General features: G+C 45.7%; 1 protein-coding gene across 2 annotated transcripts; it reads right to left on the reverse strand.

The window, feature by feature from the left end:
- Nucleotides 1-766: 766 nt before the first annotated feature.
- TRIM14 (tripartite motif containing 14) lies at nt 767-26,498 on the reverse strand. 2 transcript variants are annotated; one of them, XM_081511816.1, is made up of 6 exons: nt 26,208-26,498; nt 23,570-23,665; nt 14,229-14,462; nt 10,269-10,431; nt 6,926-7,018; nt 767-4,230 (listed from the first exon to the last, which is right to left on the reverse strand). In XM_081511816.1, exons 1-6 carry the CDS (start codon nt 26,421-26,423, stop codon nt 3,695-3,697), a joined length of 1,338 nt encoding a protein of 445 aa, XP_081367942.1. In that variant the 5' UTR covers nt 26,424-26,498; the 3' UTR covers nt 767-3,694. The 2 variants fall into 2 exon arrangements, with proteins under 2 accessions (XP_081367942.1, XP_081367950.1); XM_081511824.1 differs by lacking the exon at nt 23,570-23,665.
- Between the last annotated feature and the right edge of the window lie 701 nt (nt 26,499-27,199).

The raw sequence follows: 27,199 nt of genomic DNA on the forward strand, positions 1-27,199 counted from the left end.
TTTGATCAGTCTTGCAGGTCAAGAAGTGACTGAGGGAAGAACTGTGGGATTTGAGGCATGGGAAGGGCTGTGGGTGTCCAGCTGATAGTTGGGCAGGGATGGCCACATGGAGAGGAAGGAAAAGATTTGGAAGGTGGTCAGGAAGCAAGCAAGGGCTTAAAGCCTGCTGACATTCAACTGCATTCTATAAGCAATGGGAAGCCATGGAAGGCACAGAGCAGGACATGGGGAACTCAACCTTGGGTCTCTCACTCTTAATGCTTACCCACCCCACCTCGTACGCAGCTTGGCTTCTTGGGCAGGCAGTCTCCTCCTCATGGTATGGGCTCCTGTCCACCAGGCCCTGGCTATGCCGGGCCACCTCTGTGCCCTCTGCTAGCCTGCCTCCTGCAGGCTATCATCACTGTCCCCTTCTCCCTGACAAAGAAAAACTGCAGAAACAGGAGAGATGATGGAGAGTCTCTGAAATCTCTAAATATTAGTTAAGTGACCACAGATGGCTTCAATGTCAATCAAAAATTATATAATATTATCTTGGATAGGAACAGCTGGAAGGTAGGATTTATTTCCATATGAGCAAGAACTTGGTGAACTACGTTTAGAAATAGTGACCTCCTCCTGCTATTAGAGATACTCCATCAGGGACCAACTGACTGCAACAAGGAATTTGTGGAGGGGGTGGGAGATAAGCAAGGCCCCGTCCAGGCCTAGGTGCCGGGTACTTGAAGCAACACAAACCAACATAAACTCCCAATGAAGGACATGGTTAAAAGGGATGGTATTCATGTTTTATTAAAACAAACCACATCTGCAAGCAATTTGCTCTTATTAACAAAAAAAATTTCTACAAATTCAAGCCTGAAAGAGAGTAAGTGATGGGTACCGTTTCAGACCTGGACCCCAAGAAAGCTCAGTCCTGTGCTGAATGCTGCCGGAGGCTCCTGCACCTGCCAGATGGCAGGCAGGAGTACCGGCTATCTTAGCAGTCAGGCCCAACAGGAACCCCACTGGGATGCTAACAGGTCCTGGCATGGTACAGCACTGTAGTTTTCAGGATAGTTCACATCCTCTGGGCTCATTTGAGCCTCACAGCACTGGTAGGTAGGCTCATTAATCCCACTTTACAGATGATCTTCCATCAAGTACAGTGACTAGCCTGAGGTCACAAATGATTGTGGACAAAAACTGCAGTTTTTGTCCTTCATAGTTCAGCTCTGACTCATGCTACAATACATGAATCCCAAAACCTCAAATCTCCCTCGGGGTGTAAGACTTCCTCTCAGAGCCCACGGAAGGTAATCCAAAGGTAGACTCAATCCCAGAGTAACCAGGCAAAAGCAGGGCATCACAGGCCTCATAAGAGAGGGGCCAGAGCAAGTAGGCACTGGCTAGGGACTGGCTGCATTCACCTAAACACGGTGGAAGGGCACAGACCCCAGCCCCTCCACTAGCTGTGAGACATTAGGCATGTTGTTCATTCTCTAAGTTTTGCCATGTGTACAACTGTCAAACTATCTTTCTCCTAGGGGTGATGTAAGGATCAAATGAGTTAATAGTTGTAAAGCATTCAACAGTGCCTGGCAAAATAGCAAGGATTTCTACTTGGACCCTGTGGCTGTGAGTATGGGAATAAGTCTTGGTGCGCAGAGATGAACAGAGATGTGGGGTCAAGCGTACCCATCTCCCTCTGTCAGGAATGCCCTCTGCCTGTCAGAATTCAGCTCTGGGCCATCCCCAGTAGAATTAATTTCCTTTTTCCTGGAGTGTAGTGTTTAAAACATCTAGCCAAGCTAGAGTTGTAAATGATTTGGTTAGGACTAAAGCCACTTTCGAGGTTCCTTCTGCCTTGTATTCTACTTGTATTACACCCCCTCATATGAAAGTACTGTTTTTAGGTAAAAAACAATAAAAATAAAAAACCACTGGAAATGGGAAATTTTATATGGTTCAAACTAATTAATGCACTGAGAGTCTGTTTAAACCCCGAAGGAGACTCAGCCTTGCATTTTCCTCATCTTATCACTGCCCTCTTGCCAAGCACCTAAGAAGATAACTTAAGACAGTATAACTTCAAAACCACATAAGGAATTTGACAAACGGGATGCTGAATGTTCAGAACCGAGACACAGACCCTAGAAAGAGGCCTTTCCTTCCCTCCTGGAGGAGCTGACTTCCCTAGGAAGTCCTGCTGATTTAACCTCTATTGACAACATCACTACTTTCTGGAAAGCAGGGGGTCTCCCCACTTCCTTGGCAACATTTTGGACCTGAGGAAAATAGGGATGCCTGAGCTGCCCAAACCCCACTCATGGTGAGCTCCTCTCCTTTTGATTCCAAGACAGTTGGAAAAACTGCCTGTGGTTGCTTAGCAACAGTCATCTGATTTCTTCCCAACATCCCCTAAGAAATGAATAAGCAGTAGAATCTTCCAGGCTGAAAGCTGGGCTGGAAGAGCTGGGCCAGAGACACATGGCTGGGTGCTAGGGGGTGGCCCAGTCCTTAATCTCTGTGGGTGATTTGAGGCAACTTTCTTTCACGACCTTATTCTCCCCAAATGTACAATGAGGTCAGGCTGGGTGATCTGTGAGGCCCTCCCAACTCAGCTGTTCTGATTCACTAGCACTTAGCTAGTGGTCATGGACTCACTGCCTTGGAGGGAAGGGACTTTTTGAATTTTTCAGGGTGAGGAGGGCATAGGACATGGCTGCCCTTAGAAATCTTCCCATCTAATTGGAAAGACAGGTCCTAGACTGTGGATTTCTTGTGGTTTGGAGAGACTTCCTGGGGCAGTTAAGCCTGGGGAAGACAGGAAAAAAGAAGAAAGGGCTTTCCTGTATAAATGTGTTTGTATGGGAAACGGCAAAGGCAAGGGTATACAGGTGGAACTATGTGACCCAGCTCTGATGGAAGGGTCTCTGAAAAGAGCAGTAGGAGCTAGATGAGGGTATGTACTTTGGGGCAGACTAGAAAAGCCTTGAATGCTAGGGTAAAGTGATTCCCCTGCCCCCCTCCCCATTGTAGTCCTTGGGAAGCTTTTGATAGTTCTAAGAAATTGAGGTTACGGGCAGATCACTGGCTATAAGGGAGAAAATGAGCTTGGGAAAGTGTTCAGGCCAGGAGGTGGTAAGAACCTCTTGCAGCTGCTGGTAAGGGAGGTGACATGGACAAGCTGAAGTAGAGTGAAGAGGAGGAAGCAGATCCAAGGGACATTAAGGGATAGAAAAATCTTAGCGACTCTCACTCATTCACATAATTATCTTGCGCCTACTAAGTGTGAGGCAGTCGTAGGTAGTATATGAGAAAGAATGCTCTGATGCTGGGGATCATGTTCATTGACGTGGTCAGGGTGCTTAAGGCTCACGTGTGGGTGTGTGCTTTCAGGAACCTGAACTGAAAGCAGTGTAGTATGAGTGTCCTGGTGGCGGTGGCGAGGTCGCATGAGAGAGCAGCAGAAGAGGACCTGTTTAGGTGTCCTGGTGGCGGTGGCGAGGTCGCATGAGAGAGCAGCAGGAGAGGACCTGTTTAGGGCTCGTCTGAAACTCGCCTACTAGGAGAGGAACTGTACAAAGCACAGGGCAGGACTGGTGGGGGAAAGGATGGGAATGCTTACAGAGGAGGTCGTAGGCCAGCTCCGTCTGGATGCGGTGAGAGTAGAGCCGTGGAGAGCCTAAGGCGGTCACTAGGGTCTCGGCTACTAGGGCAGCCGGGAGATGCTGATGGCCCCTTCCCAGAGCCGCAGGGCCGGGTAGAGCGGCTCCTGGAAGGCGGCCCGGAAGGTGTGTAGGTGGCTCATGCCGCCTGTCACATCGTAGAAGGCCAGGACGCCGGCCTCGTAATCCAGGAAGACACCGAGCCGGTCAGGGTCGTAGCGGGGCCGCAGGCGGCTGCGCTGGCCGTCGTGGAAGGCCCAGTACTCGAGATCATAGCGTTTGAGGCACCAGGACTGGCGGTTGCAGCCCAAGCGGGCGGCGGCCGAGGCCCCGTGACGCCGCAGGGAGCCGTAGGCCGCGCCCACCCACCAGCCGACGCCCGCCTCCTGCACGTCCACTTCCCAGTAGTGGCGGCCGGCGGCGAAGCAGTCGCGGCCCAGCACCTGCCACAGCGCGTCGAAACGCAGCGCAGGAGTGGGTCCCAGGCGGCCGAGGAGGCCGCAGCGCACTGTCAGGCGGTCAGCAGAAAGGCGCAAGCGCGCGTGCATCGTATCCGGCTCCAGACAGGGCGTGCGCGCGTCTGCGGAGGGCGGGGACACCGGGCCAAGCCTGAGGGGCGGGGCCAGTGACCCGGGCCCGCCCCGCCCCGCCCCGCCCCGCCCCGCCCCGCCCCGCCCCGCCCCCGGGAGAGCGACAGTGCGCGCGCTGGCTGTCCTGCGCTTGTTCACGGTAGAAAACTGGATACACGCAAATCACCAGTGAGGAGGTGATCGGGGAACACGGGGAGGAGATAGCATTTTAATGCACATCTGTTGTACAGTTTGAATTTTGTACAACGGACTTTGTTGCCACTTTCTAAAAATTTAATTTAAATTTAAAAATTTAATTTAAATTTTAAAATAACCCTATATTTTAACACTTGGGTGTCCTTCCAAGTGTTTTTACTTGCCCCTTTATGGTTTTTTTCTTAACATTGGTGTCATACCATACAGACTCTTGGTAATTTGTTTTCTAAATGTATTGATGTATTTATGAACATTTTACCACGTCGTATAATATTCTTTTATAAGAGCATTTTAATGGCAACGTTAAGATTTTGATGTATAGATGAATTAGAATTTAACCTATACCTTCCCCCTGCTTTAAAAAAATATTTAAGCTTTTAAGAAGACTTTCGAAAACACTAATGAATACATCTTTATATATATTTAGGCTCTATTCCTAAAAGAATTGCTGGGTCCATGGGGATGATTGCATTTTTAAGGCCTTTGCCAAATTGTCCTCCAGAAAAGTGCTGGTGATTTTAACTCCCAGTTACAGTTCTTGTTGCATTATACACATTTGGAGACATGAAGTTAAAGAGAAAAGTCTAGGTCTTAGGGCATGTGGATGTTCAACTTTAGTAGATACTACCAGATAATTTTCTTGGTAATATTTTGGAGTTTTCTGGAGAGAGGTTTTATATATCTTTTGTTAGATTTATTCCTAAGTTTTTAGAAACTGTTACTGAAAATAATGTTTTTAACATTTCATTTTCTAATTGTTTATTGCCAATACAATTAATTTTTGTATGCTGACATTACATCTGGCAGCTTTTCTAATTCATTTGTTAACTCTAATTTATAGCTTATTTTGAATTTCCTGTAAAGAATCATGTCACCTTTGAATAATGATCTTTTTTTACTCTTTTCCTATCCTTATAGCTTACATTTCTTTTTCTTGCCTCAAGACATCTAGAACAATGTTGCATAGAAGTGGTTATACTGGACATCCTTTTCTCCTATTCCTGGGTAAATATCCAACAGAAATGCATATAGTTGCATCAAAAGATATGTACAAGGATGTTCATAGCAATATTATTCATTATAGGCAAAAGCTGAAACAACCCATAATGTCCATCAATAAGCACTAGGTGTGCTACGTTCACACGATGGAATACTACACCACAGTGAAAACCAGCAAACTACTGCTACACACAATAATATGGGTAAGTCTCACAGATGTTATGTTGTTCTGTTGAAGAAGATACAAGAGTCATGTCAATGTATGGCAAAACAAATACAATATTGTAAAGTCAAAAAATAGAAAATAAACTAATTAAAAAAAGAGTATAGTCTGAGTGATTTAATTATACAAAAGTCAAGGACAGGCAAAAGTAATCCATATTGTTAGAAGTCAAGAGAGTAGTTACCCTCTGGGGATAGTGAACTGGCATGAAGAACGGTTCTGGGGAGCTGGAAATTTCCATTTCATGGTCTGAAGGAAGTTATTGAATGTGTTCACTTTTTAAAATCATTGAGCTGTACACCTTTGATTTGTATTCTTTTACGTATTTTACCCGTTAACAATTAGTTTAAAAAAATACATGCCCAGTAATTCCACTTTGAGAAATTACTCTTAAAAAAATAATCCAGAAATGAGCTAAGGTGTATTCAATCACTTATTAATTCAACAAATAAGTACAGGAATGGATAGTTATTGCAGCATTGTTTATAGAAATGAAAATGTAAAGCAGCCTAAATGTCCAATAATGTATGAGATTGATTTAAATATGGCATAGTCAATGGAATGCCATGTATCCTGTAAAAAAAAATGATAATATCTGTATTTATTGGAATAGGAAACTGTTCAACCTATACTATTAAATTTTTTAAATTACACAAGAATATCTATAATATGATTCCATTTAAAAAAATCTGTACACATATGTACTTTTAAAATGTCTGAAAGAACATATGCCAAAATATTAACATTTGTCTCTGGGGGAGGTGATTGTTTTCTTTTCATATAAGTAATTTGTAATTCTCTACAAGAAGCATGCATTACTTGTATAATTTTTTAAGGAACAAAGATATCCATAATATATCAGTAAATGAAAACGCAGATTGCAAAGCAGTATGTATAGTATGACACCATGTTTGTAAAATATATATGTATTAAATATTTATCATTGTATGTATATATAGATATGCCAAAGAAAATTAAAAGGGCAAATAGTAGTAGTTATCTACTACTACGTGTCTGCTTGGTAGGTGAGCAGAAAAATTTCTGAAGTTCTTCAGTGATTTATGAGTGATTTTCTTTTAAAAAATTTAGTTTTCTACAGTGAACATGTATTATTTCTGAATTAAAAAAAAAACAACTGGTAATAAGGGTTGGAAAAAACCAAAGGTGTGTCTCTCAGGAAAAAAGGGAGGCCCCTCTACTTCACTGACCCTCCTTCCCCACCATTACACCCCGCCCTCTTCCCCCTCTCCCCGCCCCTGGGGTCTCACATTTTAAGAAGAGTGATCGCTCTGGCGAGGGGCTTGTTTTCAACAAGGAACCGGGCTGGACGCAGGAGGAGCCCGAGAGCTGACAGTTCCTACCTGTAATGAATTGTGAGAAATCGGTGCCTGGCGTTTAGGCAAGCAGCACAAACTACAAAACATTACTAAAAATATTATAGAACTGGAGAGTCACATAATCTCTCCCCCAAGAATGGCATGCAAATTTAAGTAGGAAATGCAAATTCACAGTAACAGGAAAACTCGAGGACAAGGCTCAGATCTACAGAGAAACACACTTTCCAAGATCGGAAGCAAATTGAGCACTGGCAGGCCAGTGTGAGTAAGCCCTGGACATGGGGAAGAAACTGCAGGCTCCAGGACCATGCTGAGAATCAACCATGTATTCAACGATCAAGAAAGGGGGCAATTTCATGGCAGACATGCAAACTCTAGGATAAAGATAGAAAATAGGAAATTAAAGCTGAGCCCTCAGCAAGGTCATATTCATCCAGGTAAAAGGGAGTTCAGGTAAAAGGTCATACTCCTTTCATATTCATCCAGGTAAAAGGTCATACTCATCCAGGTAAAAGAGAGTTCAGGGGAAACCCAGGTCACAATCCCTGTCTCTAACAATTCAGTCAGGTAAGTGAGAAGAGAAATGGGCATGCTTGGCATGCACAAGGCAGAAAGTGCTCTGGATCCAAGAAGAGACATGAAAGGGCTCCAGGGCTTAGAAGGGTCAGCAAAGGCTTCCTGGAGGAGGAAACACCTCAGCTGGCCCTTAAAGATTTGGGGAAGGTTTGGACACCCAGAAAAAGGATGGGAGGCTTTCCCAAGGATATAGCAGGAGCAAAGACAGGTGATTGGAGTATTATGTAAAAAGTGAGGCACCAAGGAAGGTGTTTGAAGGAGTGTAGACATGAGCAGAATTTCCAAGGCTCCCTCTGATGAGGAATGGATGGAGGAGGGTGAGAGTAGAGACATCCTGTGGGTAGGCTCAGGGCTGACCTGGGGCAGAAGGGATGGGAAAGGAGCCAGGTTCAGAATATACTGCAGTGGTACAAATTCCAAGGCTTGACTCTCCTGGGAGCGGGGAATGAAGAGTAGATTGGAGGCAAGAAGCGGCGGTTTGGGGGTTAGTGGGTGGAAGATGCTGGATTTCATTTCAGCCTGCTGAGCCTGCAGTGTCTGTGGAACTCACAGGTAGGGTGGTGAGGCAGGATGCTGGAAGGGCAGTGGTGCTGCAAGACCCCCATCTCCTTGGAGCCTTCCTGGGAGGCAGTACCTCTCAGTACTACCTGTGATAGTGAGAATGATGGCCTCATCTGGAGGCGGATGAGGGTGATCGCCTGGGAGGAAACAGACCTCAGCGGAAGAGAACACAATCCCTGGGACCAGAGCCTGTCTTAATTCTGCCTCAACTCCTACCAGCTGTGTGACCTAGGGCAAGTCAATTAACCTCTCTGACCCTCAGCTTCCTCATCTGTAAAACGGGGGATAATGAAGGCGTCTACCACACACATAGGGTGGTGCTGCTTGTTGTGCTTTTTAGCAAAGTGCAGAGAATACATGAAGCAAATGACCATTGATAATCTTGCCATCAACGTGAGCTTCAATCATGGTCTGCCATTTTTTGATCATGGAGCATCATTTTGACATGGATAAGATCCATGCCATGAAAGGCAGTTTTTGCCCTTAACATCTTCGGGAATTAGCTTTAATTCTCTAAACGCAGCTTCATCATTCTACAGGTCAGCAAGACTCACTTCAAAAGGTGACCTTCGAGGCCATCAGATGCAATTTGGGTTGCTAGAGTTCTTGTGACTAGGGTTTTTCCAAAATTTCATATTTGGAACATAGCTGCTGCTTTCACAACCTTTCTTAGAAAACAAATCAACCACTCACTTTCTTCTTGGCTTCCTTTTTGCTGCCTTTTGTCAAGCACTTGCTCTTGCAGATCCCTATGGTGCTACTCAGACAGAAAAAAGGGCTGTTCCTTCCAATTCTAAGTGCTCTTTTTCATCTCAGAATATGACAACTTCTTTCTAGTTGTTCAGTTCAAAATCTTTGGAGTTTCCTTGGTATCTCTCTCTCTTCTTCCCTTCTTGTGCCCACATCTTCTCCAACTGACTGCTTCTGCCCCTGCCCTTTGCTTTTCCTCCAGCAAGTCAAACTCACTCTTGCCTTGTGCCTCAGGACCTTTGCACTTGCGTTCCCCTCTACCTAGAAGACATTTTTTTCCCCAGATTTAACAGCAGCAGTAACAATAATAGCTAGTGCTCACAGGTGCTTATTACGCCTGAGCACCATTCTGAGCACTTTACATGTAAGAACCCACTTAATCCTTACAACAACTCTATGAGACGGGACTATAGTATCATCTTCTTTCTATGGATGCAGAAACAGAGGCATAGAAAAGTTAGGTGCCCTTTTCAAGATGGCAGGGTTAGGAAGTGGTGGGCCTGGGATAGGAACCCAGGCAGTTTGGCTCCAGAGTCCATGCCTGTGACCACTAAGCTCTCTGGCCCATGCTTAAGTCAGCTCCCACATCCCCTTCTCAAAGAGGCCTTCCCCACTTCCCCATAGAAAATAGCTCTTTCTCCTGGTCACCCTCTATTCTCCTTACTCGGTATTATTGTTTCAAGGCACTTTTTATTGCTGATACGTATTCATTAGTTGACTGTCTTCCCCTTAAAAGACTGAGCACCACAAAGGCAGGATCACTGTTTTGTACCCTGCCGTGCCCAGCACATAACAGGGGCTCAATAACTGTTTTGAATGAATCCTAATAACAGAGATGAAGGAATGGATATTTCTGAGCACCTGTTTTGTGGCAGGCCCTATGGTGACCTCAGAGATGGACCCAAAGTGGTTCTTGCCCTCCAGGCATTTAAGAGAGGCAGAGAAGGGCCCATGTATCCAGCTCACAAACACCCACAGGCAGGAGATGGAGCAGGCCTAGGGCAGAGGGGCAGATGGCTGAGAGAGCAAGGGAGCCCATGGAAGGGCTTCCCAAGTAAGTGCAGCTGTGGGTCTTGACCAGGCAGAGGAGGTGGGGGGAGTTGGTCCGTCCAGCTGGGAGGGCAGGGGTAGTTGGTCCATCCAGTTGGGAGCTGAGTGCAGGCAAAGCTGAGGTGAGGCAGAACCCTGGGAGCGACTGAGGGGCAGGAGTAGAGCAGTGCGGCTGTGAGAGACAGGACTGGACGCATAGGAGGTGAGGTTGGCAGGGAGGGTTCGGCCCAGCCTTGGGCCTCTGTGCGGGAGAGACATGAGTCAGACATGACTGCACCATCCCTAATGATGGCACCAGGGGAGTGAAGGACCCAACGTTGGTCACACAGTGACTTACTTTCCTTAAGGCGGACATCCAGTGGCGTCTGCAGCAGGCTCTGCATGGCTTCCACGAGGTCCTTAAAGAAGCTCTTGACAGGCTCGAATGAGTGGGGCACGGGGTGGCACAGCTCCCCCAGGCTCATCTGCTGCTGTATCTGCTGCTCAGTGGCTGTGTACTCCTGCGAGGGCACGCGGGGCTCAGGGTAGCTTGGGACCATGTTCCAGACTGCACCACCACGCCCAGGAACAAACCCAGCCAGCGAGCACAGGCCCTACCTGGCCCTGATACCTGCTGCCAGCCCAGTCCCTGCCCCCAGGAGCAGACCCCCACCACCAGTGCTGGGGGGCTGTTGGTTCTTCTCTCCCTGCCTCTGGTGTACACTGAGGTCCACTCTGTGGATTAGGGGCCGAGGGAGGAGGCAGGCTGATTGCCCTTGCCTTTAGCTCACCACTTTGAAAGGGACCCCAAAGTTTTACAGACACTGTGACAGGGATTGATCTGAGGTACAGGGGAACAAAAACAGTGAGGGGCCAGTTTTCCTGGGGGGAGGTGCTCCTAGGGCATGTCCAAAATGGGGAACAGAAAACCATGTCCCCCAAAATGAAAGCCAACAACTCTGGAAGCTCAACTGGAAAGCTGACTGAGGGGGCATGCCCACCACAGTGGGGGGCTGTCCTGTTTTCTGTCTGGACAGTACCTTTTAAATACCCTTCCTGTGTTAAGTGTGGCTTTGCTAAGTAGAAGCTTGAAAACGGTCCTGGTCCCCCTTGCACCCACAGCATCTCCGTTCCAAGTTCTGGATGTGGAAGTGAGGGTGGGTGGTGACAGTGGTGTGTGGCTGTCAGGGACAGCAGTGGTGGAGGTTCCGGGGGGCGGCCCTGGGTCAGTGGTGTGAGCCATGACATCTTGCCCGGGGGAGAAGTGGTGGGGTCTACACTGGAGCAAGCCTGTGCCATAGCCTTGGCTTCACTCCTGTGGCCTGGTCTTTATCCCGACTTTCTGGCCCTGCTACAGATCCTGTGTGCTACCTAATACTTTCATAACCTGTTTTCTTGCTTAAAATAGTTACAGAGGATACTCTTGTTTGCACCTAAGATCCCTGTCTGCACTTTCTGGAGGGTTGTCCCAGGCAAGGATTTAGAAGATAGCAGATTGCCTGAGGTGAGCAGGCCCTGGCTGGTTGGCAGTGCTGCCCAAGATGGGAGGGGCAGATGGATTCCTCAGGAAGGAAGGAAGGTGGCTCAGCACTTGGCAGGAGGGATGCTGGGCCTTGGGAGGGGTTGTGGGTGCTCTCTAAGCCCTGTCTACCTAGGAAGCTACAAGTCTAGAGCCTGTCTTCATCTGGGTGGGGAGAAGGGAATTTGTGGGGAAAGAGGGTTAAGGTCACACCCAGAGGGCTGGCCAGGGAGTCAGAGCTCTAGCAGAGAGGGCAGGGAGCAGCTCTGGGTGGCAAGAGGGTGACCAAGAGGGAAGATGGGTGGGGTGGGGCTGGAAAGGGGAATGAGGGACAAATGGGACGACCTGGTAACCCCAAAGTGCAGCATTTAGCATAGGGCCTGGCACACAGAAGGTTCTTGATAAATGTCCATAATGGAATAAATGAATGAAAGCAAGCATATCTACTTCTTGCCTTTGCAAACTCAAAGAACAGCCATATAGCCACACATCTCTCAGCCAGAAACCAGCTATAATCTTGGATTCCCCTAATCACCAATCCTGTCATATCTCTCAAACCTGCTTACTTCTCCCCATCCCCACTGCCCCTTCACTGGTCCAGCCCGCCATCATCTCTCTCCTGGATACCTGTGGTCTCCTCCCAGCTTCCCTTCCAGCCTCAGTCCTGCATGCCCAGTCCATCCTCCAACCTGTCACAGTGACCTTTCTAAACCATTGATCTGACCATGTCATTCCTCGGTCCTAAACATTCCCCTGACAAAGTCTAAACTCCATGACTAGGCATATAAGACCCTTCATCAACTAACCCTGGCCTCCTTATCCAGTTGCAGCTCCTAACAACCCCTCCCCTCTTGTAACCCTGCCCTGCCTCCAGCCAGGCTGAACCCAAGTGGTTCTCCAGCCTGCCAGGCTCTCGCAGGCACATGGTTCCTTCTGCCTAGTATGTCCTCTCTGCTCCATCCCTCTGTATATACCCAGTGAGCTCCTTCTTATCCTCTCACACCAGCTCCACTGTCACCTCCTCCTGGAAGCCTTCCCTCATTCCCCATACAGAGTTGGACTTTTTTGGACACACCTTTACTTTACTAATTTGAGCTATGTTATGTTGTGAATGTTTCTGAGCGTGTTTCCCCACCCAAGAGCTCCTAATGTGAAGCCGGGGCCTGTTGCAATCACGTTGCTCAGTGTATATTAGATGAAAGAGTGAGCAAATAAAAGGAACAATTAATGATGAAAATCAGTAGCTCTGGAACAGGGAATAAAAAAAAAGACAACAAAGCTCTGAAACTGTATCTATGATGAAAGATTAACATTCTTCTCCATGGAAGCATCCTTTTGCAGTAGATATTCTTAAGTGTATCATCATTTTAAAAGAAAGAAAGAAATGTATCCCTCTGCATCTTGCTTCTCAAGTACCTGGAAGAGCACCTCACCCAGAAAATTGTTAGGTTAGCTACTGTTGCTGTTATTTGACAATGATTCACAGGCTGAACTGACCAAGGCCACATAAAGGTATAAGAGTGGAAATATCCTCGAGGGACTGGCTTGACTAGTTTTGTACTGCCTTATTTTGCAGCCAGAGCCCATGCTAATCTGTGGTTATTCTCAGTGCCATCTTTACTTAGTTGTACCCTGCCTCATCCTACAAACCTTTAAAGCATCTTACAAAAGTTATCTAATGCTGCACAACTTGCCTTTACAGTGAGAAAAGTGAAGCCAAGAGAGAACCAGGATAAGAATGTAAGCTGGAAGCCAGTGAGATGAGGCACAAACTATATGAACAAAGTCTATCCCAGCTATATGAAACATATTTGTCTCTGAGTTTCCCAGAAGCTATGCCAAAGAGAAGAGGAAGAGTCAGATGAGTAGAAAAGCAATCCAAGAGCACAGGTGAGTGCACAGGAGCCTGATGGATCAGAAGGTAAAGAATCTGTCTGCAGTGCAGGAAACCTGGGTTCACTCCCTGGGGTGGGAAGATCCCCTGGAGGAGGGCATGGCAACCCACTCCAGTATTCTTGCCTGCAGAATCCCATGGACAGAGGAGCCTGGTGGGCTACAGTCCATGGGGTCTCAAAGAGTCAGACACTGAGCAACTACACTTTCACTGACAGAAGAGTTTCTCCCATGGCTCCCTGAAGACAGAACTCCACCCTCAACAGCATGCTTTCACTCAGTGTAGCAGTGAATATCACAGGACTAGTTTTTAGACTCTCCTTCAGTATAACAGCCTCCAACAGAGCCCAGTGACCAAGGAGTCCCGTCTTTCTCTCCCCTTTGAGCAAACTGTGACTCAGCTCTTGAAGTCTGCTTAGTAGATTTTGCAAGGATACCTGATTTTGATGTTTCGATTAAGACTGTATAGTCAGAGGACCGGGCAGCGATGTCTTGCGGCTTTAGATTCAGACAGACCTGATCCCTGATCTACCACCTACCAGCTGTATAACCTTGGATGATGAGTTCCTGCATCTCCTGGAGCCTTAATTTCTCCTTAGTAAAATAGGATGAGAATATCCAATTTGCAGAGTTCTTAGTAAATATTAGAGCTAAGATACCTAAAGTGCTTGGAACACAGAGGCCCTCAAAAATGGTGGCTGATAATGTCATTTAACTAGTCCAAGATGTATATTATCTTCCTAATAATGTATATTTTCTGACTTGTGTGGGGGCAAGGAAGTCTACATGCTGGCAAAGCAATTCTCTGTGTATTTACTCAATGTGTGAACACCGTGTTCAGTGCCACATTAACCAAGATGAAATATGGTAGCCAGTGTCCACTGTGGAGCAGAAACCCAGCATTACCTGCAGCAGCTGTACAGGATTGGTTTCTTGACTGATGGTCCAGACCCTGTTGGACAGAGCATTCATGGCATCAATTTGTTCCCCACAAGACTTGATTTGCTCCGTGTACACCTGCAGAGCAAGCTGTGTGTTTTTATCAATGAATTTCTTGGCCAGAGCTTCCTCTTCTTCAAGTAGTAATCTGAGTTCAGTAAATTTCCCGGTCAGCCAGGTTTTACTTGACTCTGCATGAGCCTAAAAAACAAACAAACAATACAAAACCAGTTGTAGATGATAAAATTGCCAACCAGGAAATCTAAAATAATCAACATGAAAAGAAACTATTATAACTTCTAAAAAGAGAGTTCAGCACTTTAGCTTTTTTATAAAAAGTTTTCCTAAGTACTAGCTATAACCAACTGGAAAATGCATGGAGAAATAAAGATCATTTTTAAAGCAGCAGAAAAAACAGAAAAATATTTAAAATTAAACCCAACAAAAACTGTGAAGGCCTAGATAAATAAAAGCAGAAAATTATATGGAAAGACAAAAAAAATCTAAATGCATGCAAGAAAAACCATATTCTTGTCTGGGAAGATTGATTACTATAAAAATGTCATTTGTCTCCAAATTGGTGTATAAATTGGATACAATCCCAATCAAAGTCTTAACATGCATATTAACCAAATGTTAAATTATTGTGAAAGAGAATAAGCACAGGAAAAGCCAAGAACTGTTTTTTAAAGGATCAGTGAAGAGGAATTCCCTGGCAGTCCAATGGTTAGGATGCCATGTTTTCACTACTAAGGACCGCATTTGATTCCTGGTCAGGGAACTAAGATCCTGCAAGCCTCATGGCATAGCCAAAAAATAAATAAATAAAAGACTGATTAAGGATGAGCTGCCTTGTTGTTGTTTAATCAGTAAGTCATGTCAGACTCTTTGCGACCCCATGGACTTGTAGCCCAATCAGGCTCCTCTATCCATGGGATTTCCCAGGCAAGAATACTGGAGTGGGTTGTTATTTCCTTCTCCTGGGGATCTTCCTGACCCAGGGATGGAACTTGGGTCTCCTGCATTGCAGGCAGACTCTTTACTGTCTGAGCCACCAGAGAAGTCAAAACGAACTGTAAAGGTACAGGATTTAAAACTATGTGGTTTAGGCATAGACAAAAAGATTAAGAGAAAGAATAGCTTAGAAAAGTATAAATATATATGTTTGTTGAATTATATATAATTATATATTAATGTTTATAATGTACTTATTAATATTATATAAATTATATAATTGTATATAATTCAAGAAATGGCATTGGTACAGCATGCAATTAATCATCTATCTGATAAAACTGTTAGATACTTACTTTATTCTGTATACAAACATAAAGGCAGACAGAACCCCATCTATGAAGTACTCTTGTGAAAAATGTAAATCTGAATCTGATTAAGCCTCCAGATCTAACTTAAAGATATAATTTAGAAGACACGTAGAGGACAGAGGAGCATGTTTACCATCAGCTTAAGAAATACATCCATCAACTGCATTTTGAAAACTTTATTCACTCATAATTCAAACAACAAAATATGACATTTATAAAACAACTGGGAATGTGACTACTGGTTCGGTAGTTGATATTAAGGAGCCATTGTTAGTTTTCATAGGTGTGATGATGATACCTGATTTAAAATGATACTTTTTTGTATTTAAAATTGATACTTGATTTAAAAAATGAGTCCTTATCTGATAGATAGAGGTAAATATGTTCAGAGTTTTACTGATGAAATTATGTCTGGATGACATGTATGTATGCTTGAGGTTTTCCACAATAAATGCTAAACAGACAATTCTAAATAAAATAAGGCTGCTGCTGCTAAGTCGCTTCAGTCGTGTCCAACTCTGTGCGACCCCATAGATGGAAGCCCACCAGGCTCCCCCGTCCCTGGGATTCTCCAGGCAAGAATACTGGAGTGTGTTGCCATTTCCTTCTCCAATGCATGAAAGTGAAAAGTGAAAGTGAAGTCGCTCAGTTGTGTCCGCACTATACATTAAAAAATAATAAGCCTATCAAAATGAAATATAGAACAATTTTATTTTTAAAAATTTGGGAAGAGAGGACCTCCGTAAGACTCAGATGGCAAAAAGGGAGTTATGACAGGTTGGATCACATGAAGAAAGAAACTCTTCGCGAGAGGTAAGGCACTGTAAACAAAGCTACATGACAGGCGACAAACGACACAGGCTTACTGTCCATAACATATAGTGCAAAATAAACCATTCCATTTAAAAACGGACCAGCGATACACAAGTGTCAACAGACATATGAAGAGGTGCCTCAGCATCCCAAACAATCAAGATCATGGAAGTGAGCAGCACTATATATATATATTGGCCATCAGACTGGAAAAATGCTAACTGACGGATAATACCAAGAATCTGTAAGGGTGTGTGGAATAGGCACTTACATACACCGTGAGTGGCAGTGTCTAGTAGTATCTATTAGAATTTGTAGAGGGTGACATAACATCGAAATTTTAAATGCTTAAATCCTTTGATGTAGCAACTCCTCTTGCAGGAATTGATCTTAGAAAATGTTTTCACAAGTGCACAGAGATTTGTGTAACAAGACACTCACTATAGCATTGGTGACAGAGAAAAGTTGGACAAAATTTTCAGAATGAGAAGTATATGTATGTTCATTGTACAAATTATGCCGCATTCACACACTGAAATAATATCCAGTGATTAAAACGAATTCAGTGTTCTGATATGTGCTATAATTCGGATGAGCCTTGAAGATATGATGCTAAATGAAATAAGCCAGAGACAGAAGAACAAATGTTGTATGATTCCACTGACATAACTATCTAGAATAGGCAAATTCATAGAGACAGGAGGTCGACTAGAGGTTACCAGGAGCTAGTGGGAGGGGAATGGGAAGTACTTGCTTAGTGATTACAGAGTTAATGTTCAGGGTAACGAAAAAGTTTGGAAAACAGTGCTGATGGTTGTACAATACTCTGAATGTAATTAATGCCACTGAATTATACACTTAAAAATGGTTAAAATGGTAATGTTTATGTGTATTTTGTCACACACACATACAAAGAATGCAGTGGACCTATATATCCTGTCCTGGAAAGCTCTTCAAGACATCATGTGAAAAGGGGCAAGCTGCAGAATACATATAGGATGGTCTCATTTATGTAAAAAAATCACAAAATAAAAACCATATATGGATATCTGCATCTGTATGTCTGCAATATTTTTCACAGAACTAGAACAAATCATCTCACAATTTGTATGGAAATATAAGAAACCTCGAATAGCCAAAGCAATCTTGAGGAAGAAGAATGGAACTGGAGGAATCAACCTGCCTGACTTCAGGCTCTACTACAAAGCCACAGTCATCAAGACAGTATGGTACTGGCACAAAGATAGAAATATAGATCAATGGAACAAAATAGAAAGCCCAGAGATAAACCCACGCACATACGGACACCTTATCTTCGACAAAGGAGGCAAGAATATACAATGGAGAAAAGACAATCTCTTTAACAAGTGGTGCTGGGAAAACTGGTCAACCACTTGTAAAAGAATGAAACTAGAACACTTCCTAACACCGTACACAAAAATAAACTCAAAATGGATTAAAGATCTAAACGTAAGACCAGAAACTATAAAACTCCTAGAGGAAAACATAGGCAAAACACTCTCCGACATAAATCACAGCAGGATCCTCCATGTCCCACCTCCCAGAATATTGGAAATAAAAGCAAAAATAAACAAATGGGACCTAATTAAAATTAAAAGCTTTTGCACAACAAAGGAAACTATAAACAAGGTGAAAAGACAGCCTTCAGAATGGGAGAAAATAATAGCAAATGAAGCAACAGACAAACAATTAATCTCAAAAATATACAAGCAACTTCTGCAGCTGAATTCCAGAAAAATAAACGACCCAATCAAAAAATGGGCCAAAGAACTAAACAGACATTTCTCCAAAGAAGACATACAGATGGCTAACAAACACATGAAAAGATGCTCAACATCACTCATTATTAGAGAAATGTAAATCAAAACCACAATGAGGTATCATTTCACACCAGTCAGAATGGCTGCTATCCAAAAGTCTACAAGCAATAAATGCTGGAGAGGGTGTGGAGAAAAGGGAACCCTCTTACACTGTTGGTGGGAATGCAAACTAGTACAGCCACTATGGAGAACAGTGTGGAGATTCCTTAAAAAACTGGGAATAGAACTGCCATATGACCCAGCAATCCCACTGCTGGGCATATACACCGAGGAAACCAGAATTGAAAGAGACGCGTGTACCCCAATGTTCATCGCAGCACTGTTTACAATAGCCAGGACATGGAAGCAACCTAGATGTCCATCAGCAGACGAATGGATAAGGAAGCTGTGGTACATATACACAATGGAATATTACTCAGCCATTAAAAAAAATACATTTGAATCTGTTCTACTGAGATGGATGAAACTGGAGCCCATTATACAGAGTGAAGTAAGCCAGAAAGAAAAACAACAATACAGTATACTAATGCATATATATGGAATTTGAAAGATGGTAACGATAACCCTATATGCGAGACAGAATAAGAGACACAGATGCATGGAACAATTTTATGGACTCTGAGGGAGAAGGTGAGGGTGGGACATTCTGGGACAATAGCATTGAAACATGTATATTATCATATGTGAAACAGAACACCATTCCGTGCTCGATGCATGAGACAAGGGCTCAGGGCCGGGGCAATGGGATGACCCAGAGGGATGGGATGGGGAGGGAGGTGGGTGGGGGGTCCAGGAAGGGGAACACATGTAAACCTACGGCTGATTCATGTCAATGTATGGCAAAAACTATTACAATATTGTAAAGTACTTAGCCCCCAACTAAAATAAATAAATTTATAAAATAAAAAAAAAGAAAAAAAAATAAAATATTACTTTGAAAAAAAATAAATAAAAAATAAAATAAAATAAAAATAAACCTTTATTAAAAAAAAAAAACCACACAAAAAAAATAAATAAATAAAATATCTGTCTGGTCATGTTTGGGGAGAGGTGTGGGATTGGGGAGATGGTCAAGAGGGATTCTCATGTTGTACTTTCTAAAGTTCTACGCTCTATTCTAATACACTATTTAAATTTTTAAAACTGAGCTGTGTTTATGTATTACTAGTGCAATTAAAAACTAAAATCATAAAAAAATTAGGTCAGTATCTTTCCTCAGACCAAACATTTATACAACCCACAAGCAGGAAGATCTTTTGTATCCAGGCAGGCGTGGGGGTGAGCAGGCTCCCCTGTGGTGCCAAGCAGGGTCCCCTGTGGTGCCATGTTCTCTCCTTAGTTGGGCAAGAATGTGTGGTTTGTTAGGATCTAGGGGATGAGTTCCCAAAGTCTGTGTTTCCCATACAATGTTCTACGCAGTGGTCAGGCTCTGAGTCTAACTCATACCACCACATGCCATAGAGATTAAACGGTTTTTGGCTACCTTGGGAATTAGTCTACAACATGGTTTCTATGAGTCAGCAACCCTGGAAAGTACATCTTTGTTGAATGACTAAGTGAAGGAAAGAAAATGTGTTCTAAACCCTTGATTTATCAACACATTTTGGAGGCAACGTATGTACATGGAGGACCTTTTTCTAGAAACTGAGAGCAAATATGTTCTCCCAACAAACCTGTACTCCAAGCAGTTTCTACAGATTCACTTTTTAAAGAAGAATATACAAAATATGCTTAATGACACTACACATTGTTGTAAATCTCAACATAGAAAATTTAAGGTATAAGCAACCTGAGACTGATTATGCAATATGGTTTAAAACAAAAAAAGATTGAGAGAATTCTGGCAATGAAACAAGGAAGTACACTGGTTTGGGCCACATCAGTTCAAAGTGAAACAATATACTATATATATATTATATATATTGTTGTTTAGTCGCTAAGTCGTGTCTGACTCTTTGCGACCCCATGGACTGTAGCCCGCCAGGCTCCTCTGTCCATGGATTTCCCAGGCAAGAACACTGGAGTGGGTTGCCATTTCCTTCTCCAGGAGATATTCCCAACCCAGGTGTCAAATCCAAGTCTCCTGCTTGGCAGGAGGATTAGATACACTGTGTATTTATATACTTTTTTGTTGTCATTTACAAAGGTATCAAAAGCTCACTGTAGAAAATTTGGAAGATTTGAAAGAAGACTATCAGTTCAGTTCAGTCACTCAGTCGTGTCCGACTCTTTGCGACCCCATGAATTGCAGCACACCAGGCCTCTCTGTCCATCACCAACTCTTGGAGTCTACCCAAACCCATGTCCATCAAGTCGGTGATGCCATCCAACCATCTCATCCTCTGTCGTCCCCTTCTCCTCCTGCCCCCAATCCTACCCAGCTTTAGGGTCTTTTCCAATGAGTCAACCCTTCGTATGAGGTGGCCAAAGTATTGGAGTTTCAGCTTCAACATCAGTCCTTCCTATGAACACCCAGGACTGAAGACTATAACCACTCTGAAAAATGGTCATCTTATCCCAGTTTGAGTAAAAAGTTAGGGCATCAGGCAAATGTTGATTTTCCCTACACCTGGATATATCAGCCCCCTGAAGAGCTGTGATGGGGAAGCAAAGAGCCTATTAAGGAAAAATCATTTAAAGGGTATTGGGAGGGGACTAAAGATCAAGCCCTTCTTGATTGCTCTCTGGAAAGGCATGGTTGGGTAGGCCCCGTTGTTGGCTTCTGAACAGTAGACTTTGGCCAATTATGAACGTTATTGGTTTTAATTTGTTTACCAAGCTGTTTCATGGGTTAATTTCCAGGCAGATGATCTTTGCCCTAGTACTGCCTCTGAGAAAGCAAGGATGGAGAGCATGGTTGCCCCAGACCTCTCTGCCACAACTAGGCCTGTGCGCGCCTGCTGAAGTTTGGCACAACGCACCCAAGTCCTCACAAACGTCTGTGCCTGTTGAGCCAGGTGACTCACGCTAGGAATGTGTTCCAAAGGAAATAAATCAAGATGCCAAATACCACTGCAGTGTTGTTTCACCTGAGTGAAAAACTGGAAGGGATCTAAATGTTCAACATTAGGAAAATGGTTTCATGAATCGTGAAACCATGAAGCCATATAATGGCACATACAGCCTCTAATACCAACACTGATAAACAACTTTTAATGACATAGGAAAGGGTTAGGGTCTTAAAAAACAACCACAGCACCCTACCCCCATAATGACATATATGCTGTGCTTAGTTGCTCAGTTGTGTCCGACTCTTTGTGACCCCATGGGCTGCAGCCCTCCTGTCTAAGCCACCAGGGAAGCCCAAGAATACTGGAGTAGGTAGCCTATCCCTTTCTCCAGGGGATCTTCCAAATCCAGGAATTGAACCAGGGTCTCCTGAATTGCAGGCGGATTCTTTACCAGCTGAGCTACCAGGGAAGCCCAAAATGACATAGTTTAGTCAAAAAAGGGAGAAGGAGCAGACATTGGAAATCTTCCTTCCTACTACTTTCAAACACATGGAAATGCTGAGCAAATTTTTAAGTTACATGACCAGCTTAAAAAAAAAACAAAAACCCACAGTCAAACAAACAACAAAAAGGAAATCCCCAGGTCCCCAAAACAAAGAAGGAACTTGGTGTCAGAACCACAGGAAGGAGCTGAGCTGAGTGACCTGGGTGGCATGGAGATGGAGAGGCGTGAGAGAGCCACACCATGCCGGAGCCTGGGTCATCTAGGAGGGTGCTCTGGGCACCTGGCATCATTCCAGTTGGGAGTGGGAACAGGGCCATCTGACCCGAATCAAACCAGATTCACAGAGGGCCGCTCCATCCATGAACCAGGCACCAGTAAAAGTCTATTCACTGGCCTGGGGAAGGGGCAAGGAATCTTGTCATCTACCCAGGGTCATGCACTACTTTTCCAACTTCCCATAAATCTGTAATTACTTCAAAATAAAGTTTAAGTTGGGTGAGTGAGTGTGTTAATCGCTCAGTTGTGTCCAACTCTTTGTGACCCAATGGACTGGGGCTTGCCAGGCTCCTCCATCCATGGGATTTTCCAGGCAAGAAGACTGGAGTGGGTTGCCATTCCCTTCTCCAGGGGATCTTCCCAACCCAGGGATTGAACCTGCGTCTCCTGCATCGCAGGTAAACTCTTTACTGTCTGAGCCACTAGAGAACACTAAAGTTGGGAAAAGCTTCAAAGAAAACCATTGCTTAGATTAAGCTGAAACCTGCCCCCCTTAAGACTTCCCACATGGATTCTTTTTCCTTGGGAGCCTCCAGACCATATCTGCTCAGAGACTTACAGACAGTGAGCCTGTTCTTGGGGCTAAACATCCCCAAGCACCTCCCCCATCACTTTGGGTGTGCCAACTTTTAGTTCCCATATTGTCTTTGACTGATGCAGTTGCCTGAGCCCAGAGCCGTGCTCTTGAAGACGACGTGATTAATAATTAAGCCAGGGCCACAGGTGTAAGACATCTGTCCTCAGTAAACTGGGGCAGGCTGTCACTCAAAAGATAATGGACACTGGACAAACAGGGGACCAATTCTGTGGCCTAGTCTGGGTGCTAAGTACTCCCACGGTCAGAGCCAGTCTCACTGCCTGACTGTGGTAGCCAGTCCAGGTTCACAGAGCCCTCAGTGAGACAGGCCTTGGGAGGGCATCCCACCCCAGCTCTCACTTTGAGGAGGCAGCAGCTATGGCTGAGAAGGGAAGGGACTAGTCAAGTTTACCTAAAAGGCTCCTAAAGAGCAATAATACCATTCTCACAGTTAAAACAGCAGCTAGGATCACGTCAGTCCCAACTTCCTACTTAAAACTCACAGAAGTATGAACTTAAGTAAACATTGTTATGACAGGATAAGCCTGAAGAACATGTCATGAAATATATTTAAACCTATTTGCTTTGTTTCAGCAGTGAAACTGAAAGTGTGATTTGCACGTTCCTTACATTTTCTTTGCTTAAGGCAATTTGGGGTGCGGTGGGTGGAGGACTAGTCTGTCCAAGAGGATGACCTTGGCGATGGAGGGAGAAAGGCCATTCCTCCACTTTGTCAGGCATTTCGGGACAAGGCTAGGGCTCCAGGTAGAGGCTGATTGACTGCAAAGCTAATGAAAAGAAGCCCCAAGCCACTCCCTAGCATGACCACTTCATGGTCTTGCAACTAATTTTGTGCTCTTTTTCTCCAAAAGTGTCCCCTAAATTACAGAAGCTTCAGGCCCCACCAAACCCCCTTTTGAGGTTGGTTTTCATTTTCCCTGGCTCCATACTGGGGAGAACCCTGTGTTGGAGCGGAGAAGTGGACATCTCGACTAGGATCAGGAAGAATCCCCCACTTGCCTTGAGCTTCTCAGCAGCATCTTCTATCTGGGTTATGTTGCCAACTTGCTGCTGCTTGTTGGTTGCCAAATGCTTTAAACATTCTTGGGTGAATTTCTGTATGTGAAAAAGTTAGGACAAAAGTCTTAATGTTGTCACTTTTGAGATAACAAATCACCCCAGGGGTCATCTCCTCTCACCCCTGTATATTTTTCAGTGGAGGTATCTGAAACTTAGAAGGTATGGCGACTTGCCCAAAGTCATGAGGCACATTGGAAGCTGAGCTGGAACTAGGGCCCCTCTGATCCTCAGAGGCCCACATCAGGTATTATCCAAACCTTGAGGTGCTCCCTTCTTTCTAGAACAGTCTTACTTGTGACCTGCTTTTCCAGGCCCTCTAACAGAATTTTAGGGAAGCAGTTTGGGGTCAGCGGAAGGGCACTCACTTCTAGAGTGAATCTTGAGTGCTGTTACGTGCCGGGGCCTGTTCTAGGAACTGCCTTCACGGAACCTCCCTCTAGGGTTGGTCTGTGGTCCTCTGGCCTGGACTGGTGTTCAGAAGACCTGCATGTATAAGAGGTCCCCTCTCCCACCTACGTGGCTCCCAACTCCCTTCCATGTCTCTGCTTTTTGCAACTGCCGTTTCTTCAAAGACCTGCTCTGTGATCTCCTCTACAGCTGTGACCTTACCTCCACCTTACCTTCTTAAGGCTCACCTTACACTCATCTGCTGGACCAGCTATGAACTTTCTGAGGGCGGATCTTCTCCATTCTTGGCTCCTGCCCCCCTACAGGGACAAGGGGGTGTCCCTAAAGTGTTTGCTGAGTTGAACAGAACTACCAGGGGCTGCCAGCTTCAAGTGGAGAGCTGGAGCAAGCTATATATGAGCCCAAGTCCCAGAGTCAGACAGGACCTCCTAGGTCTGAGTCCTAGCTCTCCTTCCACATGACCTAGACAAGTGGCCTCACCTTTCTAAGCCTCGGTTTCCTCAGCTGCAAAAAAAAAAGGTGTGGGAGGGGACAACCCCACAGAGTTGCTATAAAGAATAGTGCTTGGTATAGTACCTGGCACACAAAATGCTCAGAAGGTGTAGCTTATGTGGGGGATTGGGAGTGAGCGGTGTGGGGTGGGAACACAATAGTAACCCAAGGATAAGCCATAGCCTCACCTTCCACCTTCCAGGAGCACATCCTCCCTGCCCCCCTCTCCCTCCTTAAATCTTCTAGTCAAGCTCCTGTCTGTTAGCCAAGGATAACGTGGCATCCTGGTGCTTGGGCCCTCCAGTCACAGGGTGCCTCTCCTGTCTAGGTGCTTGGTGAAGCCCCACTTACTCTTCATGGCCAGTTTCAATGGCACCCCCACCTCCTCACCCAGGAACTCTTCCTGGGCTTCCTGTCCCTGGTTCATATTTCTTCTCTTTGGCTCCCACTGACCACTGCCTCAGGCTCCCCAATTACCATACTTATCATACTGTGTTGTCTCTTGTTTGTTCTTCCCCTACTAGCCAAGGAACGCCTCCAGGTCAGGGAAGAATTGGTCTGTTCCTTGACTCATGGCACAGGTATAAGCTGAACGGATGTCTAAGGAATGAATGGGTGCGTGGATGGGTGTGTAGATGCAAAAGAGGTAGGTGGACCTACATATTAGAAGATCTATCTCTGAAAGCAGCCTTGTTAACTCTGAAAACAACAATTTGAGGAACTATTGTTATTCTTAACTATTTTATAGATAAGAAAAAGATCTTGGAGGCACAGGAAAGCTTTGAATCCTGGGCTCCACCTGCTAGATTAGCCCAAGGTGGCCCATTCTCATCTTGGAGCTTCAAAGTCTCAATGGCTAAGTCAAGTGCAGGGAATGGCTGTAGGGCTGGATTAATCACAGGAGGCTTCCTGAAGGTAGAAGTGGTAGAATCAGATCTGTGAGGGGAGCACCGTCTAGCCCAGAGGGCTTTGCTGGGGTTTGGCCAGTCACTGGACAAGTTGGCTACTGGGCTGGAACAAGAGTCCAGAGCCCCTTCCACTATTAGGATTAAGCATGGATGAGAGCTCCAAAGTGAGACTGGGCCCGTGGGGAGCAGTCCTGGGTTCAAGACCCAGCCTCTGCCTCCAGAAGCCTCTTTTTGTCGGTGAAGCGGTTGACCTAGCTCCCAACTGACTGTTAGGAGCGTGGTATGGACCAGGTAGGCAGGGGGAGGGGCGGGGTTGGGCAGAACGGCCGTTGAGGCCAATCCCAGGGCCATGGGGGTCCACAGCCCCTCCCAGGAACTCCAGGAGGGAAAACCAGAGGAGGCGTGGGTGTGGCTTTCCTGAAACACATTTGTTTTCTAAGCGGGAGGGATCTTTTCATCTTTGTTAAAGGCAGCTTTTCTTTAGGTCCAAAGGCCGTGGGGTGGAAACCCCCCCGTGGTGGATGAGGTCCAGGATACCCGGCCAGCCGGGCGCCCAAGTTCTTACTCTCAAACCCACCTCTTCTGATGCTTAAATGATGGCCTTGGCTCGCCGTTGCCCTTCCTCAGTCTCTCTTTCTGAACAACAGGTCGGCCGCCAAGATGGTCCCCGGGCCGCCTCGCCGGTCCTGGTCCCAACCGGGAACTGCCAGCGGGACCCGGCACGCCCCTCCCCGCCCGTTCCTGCGGGGCTCGCGCCCCAGCGTCCCCACCTGCACGCGCGCCGCCTCGTCCAGCGCCAAAACGACCGGGTGGCCGCGGTGCGAGCCCAGCACCGGGCAAAGCGCGCACACGCAGCGGCGGCAGCGGCGACAGAAGAGCTCAACCACGCGGTCGCCGTGCTCTGAGCAGAGCCAACCGCGCGCGTCTTCGGGCTCCGCGGGGCCCAACCCCTCAGGAGTCCCCTTGAGCGCCGCCGAGCCCGCCATTCACCCCCAAGTTTCTGGGCCGCGGCCGAGCAGCAGCGGGAGGCCCGTGGGGAATCGAAAGCTGGGCCCTGGGGCGGGGCGCGCCCAGTTCCGGCAGGGACAGGCGGGTAGCAGGGCGCCGCACGCAGGCCGGCGGGAGGCCGGGGGTGGAGGGTAAGGCCGCAGCATCAGCACCCTGAGGACTAAGCAGTGCCGTCCCGCCCACCTGCCCCGGCAGTGAATGAATGCTCAGGCCTGGGCTCCCGGCTCAGCGTCTAGCTCAGAGGCGGCCACAGCAGAAACGGGGGTCACATCGAATGGGCTACCTGGAAGGAGGTGGGCTTCCCTGCTAAGTGACCCGTGTCTTGATCAGGAAAACTGCAGCCCTGTGGATGGGACCAAAGTTGACTGTGGCCTTCTGGGGTGTTGTGCGTTACCTACATTTTTCATTTTCCCTTAATTCTCTCTTGCCCTTTCCCCAAGAGAAATAACCATTCCTGCAATTGTGAGAAACCGTCCTGGAAACTCCAATTGCCCCCATGCTAAAGTGTCAGCGTCTATGGAATGTCAGTTGGCATTATGGAAGTTCCTCAAAAAATTAAAAATAGGACTACCATATGATCCAGCAATCCCACTTCTGGGTGTATATCCAAAGAATATGAAGTCAGAATCTGTGAGATATCTGCACTCCCATGGTCACAGCAGCACTATTTACAATAGCCAAAATATGGAAACAACCCAGGTGTCCATCAATGGATGACTGGAGAAAGAAGGTGTGATATATGTATGTATAGTGA

The sequence above is a fragment of the Giraffa tippelskirchi genome, chromosome 1, assembly GCF_054371585.1.
Source record: "Giraffa tippelskirchi isolate mGirTip1 chromosome 1, T2T-mGirTip1v1.2.pri, whole genome shotgun sequence".
In the NCBI taxonomy this organism is placed as follows: Eukaryota; Metazoa; Chordata; class Mammalia; order Artiodactyla; family Giraffidae; genus Giraffa; species Giraffa tippelskirchi.